General features: G+C 32.9%; 6 protein-coding genes across 6 annotated transcripts; 3 read left to right on the top strand and 3 right to left on the bottom strand. All coding sequences in view use genetic code 12, as the record gives it.

The window, feature by feature from the left end:
- Nucleotides 1-1,612: 1,612 nt before the first annotated feature.
- Nucleotides 1,613-2,269, top strand: CTRG_02893 (mitochondrial 37S ribosomal protein YmS18; the record flags this gene model as incomplete). The annotated part of the gene is made up of 1 exon (XM_002548550.1): nucleotides 1,613-2,269. One exon carries the CDS (start codon nucleotides 1,613-1,615, stop codon nucleotides 2,267-2,269), a length of 657 nt encoding a protein of 218 aa, XP_002548596.1.
- A 1,466-nt stretch (nucleotides 2,270-3,735) lies between these two features.
- On the bottom strand, nucleotides 3,736-5,394 carry CTRG_02892 (uncharacterized protein; the record flags this gene model as incomplete). Its single annotated transcript, XM_002548549.1, has 1 exon — nucleotides 3,736-5,394. The coding sequence occupies one exon, from the start codon at nucleotides 5,392-5,394 to the stop codon at nucleotides 3,736-3,738; it is 1,659 nt and encodes a 552-aa protein (XP_002548595.1).
- A 304-nt stretch (nucleotides 5,395-5,698) lies between these two features.
- On the top strand, nucleotides 5,699-7,285 carry CTRG_02891 (uncharacterized protein; the record flags this gene model as incomplete). The annotated part of the gene is made up of 1 exon (XM_002548548.1): nucleotides 5,699-7,285. The coding sequence occupies one exon, from the start codon at nucleotides 5,699-5,701 to the stop codon at nucleotides 7,283-7,285; it is 1,587 nt and encodes a 528-aa protein (XP_002548594.1).
- A 1,431-nt stretch (nucleotides 7,286-8,716) lies between these two features.
- On the bottom strand, nucleotides 8,717-9,631 carry YHM1 (Yhm1p; the record flags this gene model as incomplete). The annotated part of the gene is made up of 1 exon (XM_002548547.1): nucleotides 8,717-9,631. The coding sequence occupies one exon, from the start codon at nucleotides 9,629-9,631 to the stop codon at nucleotides 8,717-8,719; it is 915 nt and encodes a 304-aa protein (XP_002548593.1).
- A 706-nt stretch (nucleotides 9,632-10,337) lies between these two features.
- CTRG_02889 (uncharacterized protein) lies at nucleotides 10,338-11,885 on the top strand (the record flags this gene model as incomplete). Its single annotated transcript, XM_002548546.1, has 1 exon — nucleotides 10,338-11,885. The coding sequence occupies one exon, from the start codon at nucleotides 10,338-10,340 to the stop codon at nucleotides 11,883-11,885; it is 1,548 nt and encodes a 515-aa protein (XP_002548592.1).
- A 155-nt stretch (nucleotides 11,886-12,040) lies between these two features.
- ADK1 (adenylate kinase) lies at nucleotides 12,041-12,790 on the bottom strand (the record flags this gene model as incomplete). Its single annotated transcript, XM_002548545.1, has 1 exon — nucleotides 12,041-12,790. One exon carries the CDS (start codon nucleotides 12,788-12,790, stop codon nucleotides 12,041-12,043), a length of 750 nt encoding a protein of 249 aa, XP_002548591.1.
- Between the last annotated feature and the right edge of the window lie 463 nt (nucleotides 12,791-13,253).

The following is a 13,253-nucleotide window of genomic DNA, read 5'->3' as shown; positions in this document are numbered from 1 at the left end:
ATTGTCTAAGGCTTTTTTTTATTTCTTCTTTTTTTTGCTTTTTCTTTTTTTACCTTTCTGGAAATGCAACGAATGAAAAGAGTATATATATGATGGTGTTTACAATGAGAATTTGATCTACAAAGATCTACGAGATCTGCAATCATCAACAAAAATAAATCAATGCCCTTTTTCGCCTGCCGTAATTAGAATTGTAACTATCGACCAATGGAATAAGTTTATTTTAATTGTTATTGGGTTCGTCGTTGCCATATGCATATACTTTCAAGGTGATCTTTCTCCCGAAATGGGAAAATGATCATTGATGGTTTTTTTATGATGAGATCGATTATATTCTTTTTAAGGTAGCTTTCGGTTAGCTCCCGATAATTACAATGGATTACTAAAGGGTCTAGAGAATCTAATTATTTTTTGTAGTTACAGTGAGGCTAATGAACTTTGAATATTCATGTGAATTAATATTATCTTAGTATGTGAATAATCATGCCCATTCGGTAACTGGGTTACTAATAATTGATTCAACATGAATTAAAAGCACATTCGCCCAAACACATATTCCTATATCTTTTGAAAAATATTGATTAGGCAACGAGGAACTGTAGTTTATAGTATCAATATGTGTCGTGGGTAAATATTTGTAGGATATGTTAGAAAGGGTTGTAGAAAGTTCAAATTTTAAATGTTGACAAACTTGGTATTTCAAACTGAATTAAAATAAATGAGTTGATTTAAAAATTGTTACAACTTGAAATCCATCGGTAATAACATAACTAAGATAATTCTGGTTACATAGCGATGATTCTCAATGTTGTTGAGAGATAATGTTACAGTGATTGAAATCAAAGAAAAAAGTAATAATTTCTCTCCTTCAAAGTGCAACAAGTTCAAATAAGATTCAATGTTGCAAAATAGAGAGCGCGGAAAATAAAATAGAAGTTAAATCTCCTTCCCTCAGATAAGATTATCCTAACAAAGGGTTGTTTCTAAATATAATGTAGTAGTTATGATTGTTAAAAAAATGTTATTTACAAGATCACTATAATTGTTATTGAATGGAATCATTAGTGGTTTGCAATTAATAAACTAATAAATGCCTCAATTATTTCCACATATAGGGTGATCTCATTCTCTTTAGCGGTCATTGAAAAGGGGTGGCTCCTCGTTGGTAATTGCCACTTATTAATTAAATTAAAAACCTTGTGGTGTGTCTCTATCTTGTCTTTAGTTGGCAATAGCTGTCAAGCCAAACTATTACTTCTTGTAAAACTACAAGATATAAAATTTGATGGTAAAAATCTACAAAAAAAGAAAGAAAAATAAAAATAGTCACAACTGACAGGAATTAAACACCTTTTATATCTCCAAAATAGCCGATTGAGTGCCTCTCAATTGTTTGGAGTTCATCTCGTCAATAAGTATATTCATCTTTACTTTAGTACAATTAACATATATTATCCAAAGTACACGACCACACACACACACACACAATTTTTTTGTTTCTCTCCCTGAGTACAGTATGCTCGAAAATTTTCAACATGCGAATATCAGAAACCATCAAATCTAGTTTCATTGGTTGAATACTTGATATAGATCTACTACACATACACCAGTCATGTTTTCGAGTATAACTAGATTGGCTTTTAGAAGACCAACTTTGGCCACTTCATTGATGACCAAACAATTCATTCCAGTGACACCAACCATAACTAGACCATTCACCACATCTCCAATTATTTCAAATATTCAAACACCTTCAACTCAAACTTCAGAAATAATTACCGAAAAGAAGAATAAAAATAATAAAAATCAAGCTAATGAAAAGATAGTTTACTGGAAATTATACGCCACTTTCAACAGACATAATACTAGATGTACATTGGTTGCTGTTGTTGAAGATTTGGATTTCTTGGAAAAGAACAAAGATATGCCATATAATGATCAAGTCTTGTACTATTTGCAATTACCACATAAAGTTAAGTACAGTATTACTGCTGGTAATTTGGGATTCAGAAAATCTCAAAGACAAGAATATGAAGCTGCTTTCCAAGTTTCAAGTAAAATGTTTAAAACTATTGAAGAAAGAAACCTTATTGGACCACATGATAAAATCGAATTAGTCTTGAAGAATTTCGGTAAAGGTAGAGAAGCTTTCCAAGCTGCTTTATTGGGTAAAGAAGGTTCAAAGATCAAGAATAACATTGTTAGAATCAGTGATGCTACTGTCTTGAGATTTGGTGGTAACAGACCAAAGAAATTACGTCGTTTGTAAACAAGCTTGATTAAATTATTACATATATTCGACAACATATCACTTTTAAATGCACCTTACTTCTTGTATATACATATATATATATTCTGCTTAGTTTACATAGAAATCTAAGATTTATCACATAATAAGTTTGTCTTGATCAACTTTTTTTTGTTGTAACGCGAATCCAACATCAGGGTTGTAACCCTAAGGAACACTAATTGCACGTGTTGAAAGATTATGTTAGTCGTGCGAATTGTTCATTGTGCTTGAAAATTTTTATTTTTATTTTTCCTGCGTTTTTTCTTTTTTCTCTCTCTCTGCTCTTGTGCCCATAGTGAGAGTGTGCGACGTACTGCGTGTGAACGGGTCAGAGTGAGAGAGAGGAAGAAAGAGAAAAACTAATTTTCATTATAGGTGAAATTTTTTTAATAGTCCTTTTTATAATAGTGTACATCATAGAATATCAACAATGGCTCGTATGTTTAGGATACCAACTACGTTTAATGAGGGAAAGTATTGAAGGAATAGAAATGAAACAGTTTGAATGTTATAGAATGTCGGATTTCGAGATTAAGATGTATTTGGAAAGTACTCAAGAAATGACTTAAAGAAGATTTTATGAGATGGGCACAATATATAATGTGGATATTAAATGAATAATACAAGTAAGAGAGTTATAGAATCATCATGAGGTTTTTAAATTAGAAGCATTAACAAAAAGAGACTCTCATCAAGATGAACATATCAAGTCATTTAAGGCAGTAAAACCAAAATTGAAAATCAGTAACAAGAGATTATCATTCAAAAATCCCAGTAAATTCTACCAAAGAAAAGACTGTATTGAAGATCTGTTCCTTAAATAATTCCCAAATTATATAATGTTGAATATTTTTTTTTACTAACATTTTTTATTTGTATAGCAACTACTAAAGCTTCTGCTGCTAAGAAAGCCGCTTTAAAAGGTGTTAACGGAAAGAAAGCTCTTAAAGTTAGAACTTCTACTACTTTCAGATTACCAAAAACTTTAAAATTAACTAGACAACCAAAATACCAAAGAAAATCCGTTCCACACTACAACAGATTGGATGCTTACAAAGTTATTGTTGCTCCAATTGCTTCTGAAACTGCTATGAAGAAAGTTGAAGATGGTAACACCTTGGTTTTCCAAGTTGATATTAAAGCCAACAAACACCAAATCAAATCTGCTGTCAAAGAATTGTACGATGTTGATGCTGAATACGTTAACACTTTGATCAGACCAAACGGTACCAAGAAGGCTTACATCAGATTAACTTCTGACTACGATGCTTTGGATATTGCCAACAGAATCGGTTACATCTAAATGTAAATTATTCTTTGTTGTTCATGTAATTTAATATAAAACTATATTTCAGGCACGTTTTTTTTACTATTATGAAAGAGGAGGTATTTGTAATATACATATTTAAATCAATCTTTTTTTTAAAATGAAACAGGGGTAATATTTATTGATTTAAGAGACTTTGTACACAAGAGTTGCATGTCCAATAGGCATATGAAATATTAGTAGGTGAGCGACGTATTTTTCTGGACACTTTTATTGTAATAGTCTTGTCTTTTAGCAGCAACAACTGTTTTATCATGTACTTTATCTTTTTGTATTGTGATGGATCAATCTCAGAATCAAGAAATCCATAAAACGAAGCAAGTTCATCATCATTACCTACCTCTAGATCAATAATGGACCCCGGATTGTTAGCATCTTTAATCATTAATTTAATTGGCGCAAGTTTAGTATTTTGTTGATACGGCGTAACCTTCCAGCTGTCAATGTAAAGAATACCATTAAGCTTAACTGAGGTCAAATTATAGGTAACATTACTATCAAAGGATTTCAATTCATGTAATTCCTTAATAGTTATATCAAGGTTTCTGTTTGCTCTTTGCAAAAACGACTGAGTAGCTTCATTCCAATTAGGATCAACTGTAAACTCATCTGGCGACACGATCGATGTTTCATCGATACTAATGGATTCATTCTGTTCGATTCTGTGTTGATCTTGACTTTGGGTTTGTGGAACCAATAATTGACCTCCAGTTTGTGGTTGTTTAATTGGTGATTGAGAATCGGTAGCCATTGGTCTAAATAAAAGAGCAGCACCCAGTGAACGAACTACGGGGCGAAGAGGAGTCTTTGGTGGAGGCATTTGAATATTTTTAATTGACAATGGGGATTTATCTTGGGCAGTGACATTTTGAGACTTGTCTTCGGAATCCAGATTCGGAGTCAACATACCTTCGTGTCGGGAAGCAGTCATTGTAGGCATTGATTCAAAGTAGAAATCTGAAGAAAGTAACTCATGTGCTGGCTTCTGTGTCGACTGGGAATCAAAGTTTGCCATTTGACTATCTGGTGCCATCCTATTAAATAACAATTTTGATGCTCCACTACTTGTGTCCAGGCTATTTTTCAAACAGAGTCTCTTGTGATCTCTTAACTGACTTTCCATTTCAATGTTGTTCTTTTCTTTATCTCTAGTTTTAATTTCATACGAACCAAATTTGTAGGTCTCTCTTAATTCATTATAAGTATTATGGGGAACAAATTGTTTCATTCTGTACAACATGTTCAGAAACTGGAATTCCAACTTTTCAAAAACTTGAGAAATATTCTGACTATCCACAAGTTCTATGCCACTGAAATATCCTTCCAAGTACTTCCGGCAACTTATTTTTAAATCAAAACTCAATCTGGCAATTACAAACCCATCTTTACTCAATGGTTCACTTTTTTCCATTTCCAAAATCAAATTTTCATATTGAGCTGTGGAAATCGAGGAATTGAATAATATAGACAGTGGTAGTTGATGGCGGTCTATACCATATGTAGCAACTGCAACAGAATATGGAACCTTACCACCTGCAAATGAAGATCTTGTATTTATACTACTAAAATCAGTGAATACTATTAATCCACTTGCAGAGTCATACCAATGCTTTACATCTAATATCACAACAGGGATATCGTATCGATATATTTCTTTTAATTTTGATGAATTATACAGGTCTCGAATTTTCTCAACAGGTGGGATTGCAGATAGTGGTTCGTGAGAAACAATTACCTTTGAAGCCTTTAAAGCTTCGGTTGGACTAGATATACTCATAGAATATTTTTGTTGTTAAAAGTGTTGATGAAACTTGATGCTAAATGCTTGTTGAAACATTAGCTCTAACAAACAATGTAGCTAAACAAAAAGAAGAAAAAAAAAATTCTTAAGTGTGTAATTAGAGACGCGATATTTCGCGTTAATTTGCAGTAGTGTATAACCAACCAAAAGCCGCTCAGTGTTGCCAAATTTAGATATCCGTCGGAAGCAATTCTCTGAAAAAAAAAAAAAAAAAAAAAAAGAAAAAATTGGCAATGCTAGGTTTCTAATCGAATATTTAACAACAAGCCATAGGATAATTATGAGACTACCAAAGTTACCAAAGAAAGCTGAATCCAAAAAGGTTGCGGCACCAACAACTTCTATTGAATTCTTAGAACAAGGTTCAGTAGATGAAGAATCCGGGGATAGATGGTTAGGTTCAGATCTTGCCAAAAGTTTACGATTCTTTGACAAGGCATTTGTCAATTATGTCAAAGCTGCTCAATTAGATAGTACTTTAAGTGACGCATATTACAATTCTGCTAGATTATTATTGCATGTTTATCAAATTGTGAAGAAAGTACCACATAATCATGATGTATTTACCGAAAATGGTCCATTATCAGTGGTTCAAACCATTGATCAGATTATTAGTGTTTATGAAGAAGCTTTGAATGTTTGTAGACAACTGGGAGGAATTCTGAATGATTTATTGTATAATTATGCAATTGTATACCTTGAGTGGTTAGAGTTGCAACTGGAAAACGAAAATGTCGATTTTGGAAGATTGGTCGAAGTTTACAAGATGATACTGGAAGTGTTTCAGAAGTTATTGGTCCAACAAACCGAAGATCTACAAAAGTTTGTGCAAGATTTGGCAAGTATTGATAGTGAATCTGGAAGTATCAATACTAATAATTCTAGTAATAATATCAACAACAACAACAACAACAACAATGAGACAACGCAGGAAGAGTTAGTGAGTGAAGAAGTGATTCAACCTACTGATTTGTTTGAAACCTTATTGTCTTCATACAAGTTGGTTCAATATATGTATGAGAATGCTACTTCAAATAGTATTATTCCTTCCATTAATACATTAGTTGCACCTTTGCTTGAGTTGAATGATCAAATTTCCCAATTGTTGATTGAAAAATTTAGTGAAATGACACATGTGACAGATATGGTTAGTAACATCAGCATGCATGATATCAACGAATTGAAGTTGATTAAATTAACCATTGTTGCATTAACAGAAACAGATATAATGGAAGTGGTGGAGTTGTGGAGAAATGATGAAGAAATATCTGCGGATGTACCTGAGAAATTCATGGTTGCATCTGATAATTTACAAAGTTTATTGGATAGAAATGATATAAACTTGGAAACTATAAACGGTGATAGTTCTGAAGTCAACAAGGAAAATTTTTGGAAGATTTTGACATTCCAAAACAGTTTGTTGAAGAAAGCACAAGAATTGGTTAATAATAAAATGCAAGAACAAAAGAAGAATAATTTACAACTGGAAGATTTAGGAAGTTTGATTGCTCAATTAAGTGAGATTATAATTGCTAGAGCCGATATAGAATTACAAAGAAGTACAATGAAAGACTACCCACCTTCTGTGGATAACAACGAGATTTTATTTAATAATGCTAAAAATTTGTTGCGAAATGCTATGAATATTTCTAACCTAAATGGTGGTTTGAGAGAAAGAATGGTTGAGAAGATAGCACGTGAACAAGCTAAATTAGAATCTGTATTTAGATTATGTTTATTGGAAGATAAGAAAACCGTTGATGACTTGGATAGAATAATGACAAGAAAGAGATGGACTGAAGAGTTACCTAACTTGAAGAAGTTAGGTATTTATGATAATTTTGGAATCAATGACATTAAATTATAGTATATGTATTATCGCTCTATATAAAATTAAAATGAATAAGTATTATAGTAAGAAGAAAAAATTAATTATGAAATAATACAAAACATATCATCAATACAAATGTAAAAAGTATCATCGCCAATAAATAACCAAGAAATGAAATATATAAATTAAAATTTTGCAGACAGCAAAGTCATTTAGCGTCTAGCTAAAACCAAATATTTGTCCTTCTTCCACCCTGTCTGCTACTTCATCTCTGCACTCTTTGGATAGTATTGGAAAATCAGTAGTATTAGTCATCCAACTTCTATCTTTACTTGAAGAAACAAAGTCATTTTCCGCAGAACAATCACATGTGCGCTCAGCCGGGGTTTGATCAAATATAGGACTTTGTAGGTATTGTAGTGAGATAGATGGATTTCTTGAACCATTGAGTACCATTTGAAGAAAATTTATCTTTATAAAATAGATGAACCAAGTAACAAACTTCATTGTGTGTAAGGTATATGTGTGAATAATAAAAAAAATAGGAATGAGTAGATAATGATGGCAAAAAAAAAATTACACGTAGCAAAGACCAATAGCCTGGTATTTATATGTTGAATAGATAAATAGCTAATAGATAAGAATTCAGGAAAAACTTTTCTCCATAGAAGAAGTGAATTTTTTAATCAATTTATACAAAATGTTTCCATAAAGAATGGGTTTATATTATAATACATTCCGATATTTGTAATCATGATTTTCAGTATACTGTGTTTTCTTTTTTTTAACCTTGCGCTCTCTCTCCACGTTGCATTTTCGTCTAAGGAATGCAAAAAAAGTTTAATCCGTGGTGCAGCGATGACTTTCTTTTTTTTTTTGGTTTCCCTGGCTTACGCCTTGCCTTCACCGCGCTCACCGTGCCCTGTCATGTCATGTCGCGCGGGGAGCTTCGTGGTATAATGATAAATTTTCCCTCGGTAGTTACACCAAACGCGAAGTATGAAAATTATTTTGCAACATCAACAAAAATCAGACAAGATAATCCATCAAATATCAGTTCATTTTTTTTTTTTTTCATTTATTCACAAAAATAATTTAATTTCTGTTTATTATTCCATTAAGGGTAAAGAATATTCCGACTGTTATTCCGATTCCTATGAAACTAGGTGGTTAACAAAGTAACTGTGGATTATGTCTCCTTTTTCTGGGTATTAAATTGGCGTAAAATCACGAGATCTGGCTAAATTTCAAACTTTTCGCCTTAATAATAATTACAAGTTAAAGAATAAGAAGTGTTTCTAATTAACCCTCGTGACTTTATCAATTTGCAACTAGTATTCATTAATATATATTTTTTTTTCAGACATAATAATAACAATAACAACAGTAATAAATATTCTATACAGAGAACTAAACAATCTATTTCTTCTATCTATTTACAAGATGACTTTATTCTCATTCATTCATTTATTTGGTTAACAATTTATCAAAAGCTGGGATCAAAGATTGAGCCAAAGCAAAGGAGAAGACCAATTTAGGACCAGTGGTCAACAATTTTGGAGTCAAACCTTTGAAGAAAGCAGTGATACCTTCATTCTTCAACATGTTTTTCAAGATAGTGACACCAGATTCTGGGTTTTCAAAGTTTCTGTTTTGGATTCTGGTCTTGATAACATCTAATGGGGCAGAGACAATTAATGAAGCACTAGCACCAAAGATAGAAGTGATGAAGTTTTGAGACCAAGTAGCTTGAGAGTAATCCTTCAATCCGAAAATGTATTCTTTGGCAAAAGAGTTACCACCAAACAAGGCAAATGAACCTGGAGCATTTCTAGCCATGGTCCATCCCCAACCTCTGTATAATCCGAAACCTTCATCTTTAATAATTTTCAAGAAACCTCTACCACGGAAAGATTCTGGATTAGTTTGACGTTTGATTTTCAAAACATCCAATGGTAACAAGACAACTTCACCAATACCAATCAAAGAACCAGCAGTGGCACTCAACAAAGCTTTACCGTTTTTAGCACCAAAAGCTGAATCATAAGAATCTTTAAAGTTTTTGGTTAAAAATTCATTAGCAAATGGTTGACCACCATATTTGTAAACTCTTTGCAAGATTTTGTAACAGGCAGCATAACCTAAACCAGGGAACAAAGTGAAGATACGTCTGCCAAATGGTTTAGAAGCTTGATCTCTAAAAATAACTTCATTTAATTGATGTAAAGAAGTAACCTTGGTATGGTTGGACATCAATCTTTTGGAAATGGTATCAACTGGGTGGAAAACACCAATTTCTGCAATACCAGCAGTGGCAGAACCCAAGACTCTGGCCAAACCTGATTGTTTCTTATCAGATGAAGAATGAGCAGATGGTGACATTGTGTTAGCTTTTTAATATGATTGGTTCTGGTCTGTTCCAAGTGGGAAAAAGAGAAAAAAAAAATTATATCGTGGGAGAGAAAAATTTTCGTTTCAACGGGAAGACAGAATTTTAAAGGAAAGAGTCAGAAAAAACAAAAAAAAAATTGAGAATGGTAGAAGCAGAAAAAAAATTTGCACTTGACACCGCGCTTAATTGAATCCACTAAGAAAAAAATACTTAATAAGGAAAGTGGCTTTCTAGGATTGATAGACGATTATGATACCAAATTGTTGTCGTTCACGTGGTTGAAATTATGTAAAAAGATACGAGATGACTTGTTGAAGTAACTTCTTGTATTTGAGAAAGTTATTCAACTATACTAATGTGGATTAAAGATATTAGTCTATAAAGCAAGGCAACTAGATATATACCACCCAACTAGCTCATACACTTTAAGAAATACATATTTAGCACTATGAACTCAATGAAACTGCAAATAATTATAAAACTAGACAGTGTTGAATCATTCAATTAAGTGTCCATAGCTACTGTAATTTTATTGTTACAAACCACACGACTTTGCAGTCGCAGAACAACTTGAGCATGAAGGCACGAAGCAAAAAAAAAAAAGTCTTCCATCTTGGAGGTTGAGTTGAAACCTGACTTTTTGACAACCTTCTCCGTCATCCTATTAATATATCACAACCAAATAGTTAAGATAAAATGTCGGAAATTCTAGATTCATATAAACAAAGTTTAAATGAATTAACTTTTAATTCACGTCCAATCATTGATAACTTGACAGTGATAGCTAAAGAAAATCCGAATGTTGCAGATGGCATAATTGATTTAGTCACTGAAAGAATCTATAAAACCATCCCGGAGCAGAAACTCTATGCCTTATATTTATTGGATTCTATTTGTAAAACAACAGGGAACCCATATAACATACTTGTTAGTGATCAGATTTTTAGTTTATTTTCCCATGTTTTTCAATTAGTCAATGAAGCAATTCGTAATCGTTTAGTAAGTTTGTTTGAAACTTGGAAAGTTACCAAAACTAGGGGCACCAATGAACCTTTATTCCCAAAATCTCAATTGGATAAAATTGATGTATTTTTGAAAAAAGCCGGATACCCTAAACCAGCAACTGGAGGGTTATCCCAACAATCACTTATTAACGACATAAGCCAACTAATCCCAGTATTTGAAAACAAAATTAGAATGAATCCAAATCAGAAATTAGCTGAAAGACTCAAAGCATTGAATCAATTAAAATTGATTTTATCCACACAAGTTATGAAGGTTAATGAATTACAAGCTATACAGAATCAATTACAATCTATAAAAGAGCAAGAATTGGCATCATCGTCCTCGAAAAGTGGAACTCCAACAGGGACCCCATCTACAACCCCTGCTCCTGCTTCACTCCCACCAACACCAAAGGCTAATCCTGTTTTCCAAATATTTGATGATTTGATTCTTTCTGGGTTGGTGAAGAAGGAACAAGAACCAATACCGGGTTCAAAACCTGTCTATTCCTTGGTTTTCCCTCAAACCAAATACTCTCCATCCAATAACGAATTTAATCCTAATGGAACATTAGAAGAGTTGTTGTTAGCAAGCAGTTCAATACAACGTTCTGATTATGAAAAATTAAAATTCACAGAAATGATCAAAGTCAGTAAATCTGCCGCAAATAATCTACAAGATTTCATCAAGAACAACAAACCAAATTCAAAGTTGCGTGATTTGTTATACGATGCCAAACCATCCAAATGTTCTATTTGTGGTAAAAGATTTACAACTGACCAAGAAGGCTCAACTAAAAAGAGATTACATTTGGACTGGCATTTCAGAATCAATAAGAAATTGTCCGCTAAAGGTAGCAATGTGCAATCAAGAAACTGGTACATTGATGATTACGAATGGGTTAATTTCAATGAGAACGAGTTGTTAGAATACTCAACCGATGTCAAGTTGCCAGATATTGGGGATGATGATAAGTCTGCGAATGTTATCACATCTTCGTATGTTGTTGTGCCTTCATCTGAAACAAATATGAATAACAAATGTTTAATTTGTCGAGAACAAGTAAAGGCAACTTATAATGACGAAATTGGGGAATGGGTATGGGAAAGATGTATTAGACAACCTGGTGAAAGTAAAAATAGTAGAAAAATCGTTCATGTTGCATGTTTCAACGAATCGAATAAGAAGAGATCAGCTGATGAGGATTTAAACGTTCACGTCAAGCGTGAAAGGATTTAAAATACAATGCAGTATATACAAATATATATTATTCATAAATATAAAAGAAAAAGAAAAACAACAATAAAAACAGAGTGAACTTTCTAATTTCTTAAAGAATAAATAGGTTCTAAGTCTTTACTTATTTATTTCATTATTTTTTATTTTCTTTCAATTTAGTTTTGACCCAAACATTTCAAGATATCGGACCAGACTTTAGTTGGTTTTTGAGCAGCATCAACCCCAGACCAGATACCAGTCTTTTGGTAGTATTCAACAATTGGTTCAGTTTGTTTGTGGTAAGTAACCAATCTTTTCTTCAAGGCATCTTCGTTATCATCAGATCTTTGAACCAATGGTTCACCAGTGACATCATCAGTCATATCTTTCTTTGGTGGGTTGAATAATTTGTGGTAAGATCTACCGGAAGCTGGGTGGACCAATCTACCAGTGATTCTAGCAACCAATAAATCATCATCAACTTTCAATTCAACAGCTTTTTGTAAAGGAGTCTTTCTTTCTTGCAACATAGAGTCCAATTTTTCAGCTTGTGGAATAGTTCTTGGGAAACCATCCAAAATGAAACCATTTTTACATTCTTTGTTGTTTTCCAATTCAGATTTAATCATGTTAACCATGATTTCATCACTAACTAAACCACCTTGATCCATGATTTTCTTAGCTTCAACACCCAATGCAGTCTTAGCAGCAACTTGAGCTCTCAACATATCACCAGTGGCCAAATGACAAGCACAGAATTTTTCTTTCAAGTTTGGAGCTTGAGTACCTTTACCAGCACCTGGAGGACCAATTAAAACCATACGAACGGATTCAGAAACTTCTGGAATAATACCAGCTTTCTTTTCCAATTGTTGGATTCTGTCTTGCAATTTAGTAACAACTTGTTTTAAGTCTTCGACGGACATTATGAAATAATAATTAGTATGGGGAGAAACTAAGGTTTGATGGTAGGAAAGTAAAGGAAAAAGATTTTTCTCTTTTTTTTTTTTTTTTCTTGTTCTACAGTGTTGGTGAAAATTTCCAACATTTTTTTTTCCATCGACCTCTTGAACCGAGTCGTGGAGATAAAAAAAAAGGTGAAGTGGTGTGGTTCCCCTTGGGTGTCCACGCGCGCGAGGTACTGTACCACGTCTTGCTATGGGTCGGTGCGGATAGAAGGAATTTTTCTTTTTATCAACCACTCTGAGAAATAATCAATTTTAATTGGCTGATTTGATATGTGGGGCTAATAAATCCCCAGGAAAAATAATATACAACTTTCATTCACAACGGTCTCGGAGTTTCGATCGTATTTAATTATATAGATATAACCAAATTGGTTTCTGCGGGTGAATCATTGGATGACTCAGGATTGAGTAAACTTGTGGT

This window comes from Candida tropicalis (assembly GCF_000006335.3).
Source record: "Candida tropicalis MYA-3404 genomic scaffold supercont3.3, whole genome shotgun sequence".
NCBI classification, from domain to species: domain Eukaryota; kingdom Fungi; phylum Ascomycota; class Pichiomycetes; order Serinales; family Debaryomycetaceae; genus Candida; species Candida tropicalis.
This window is presented reverse-complemented; position numbering and strand designations above follow the sequence as displayed.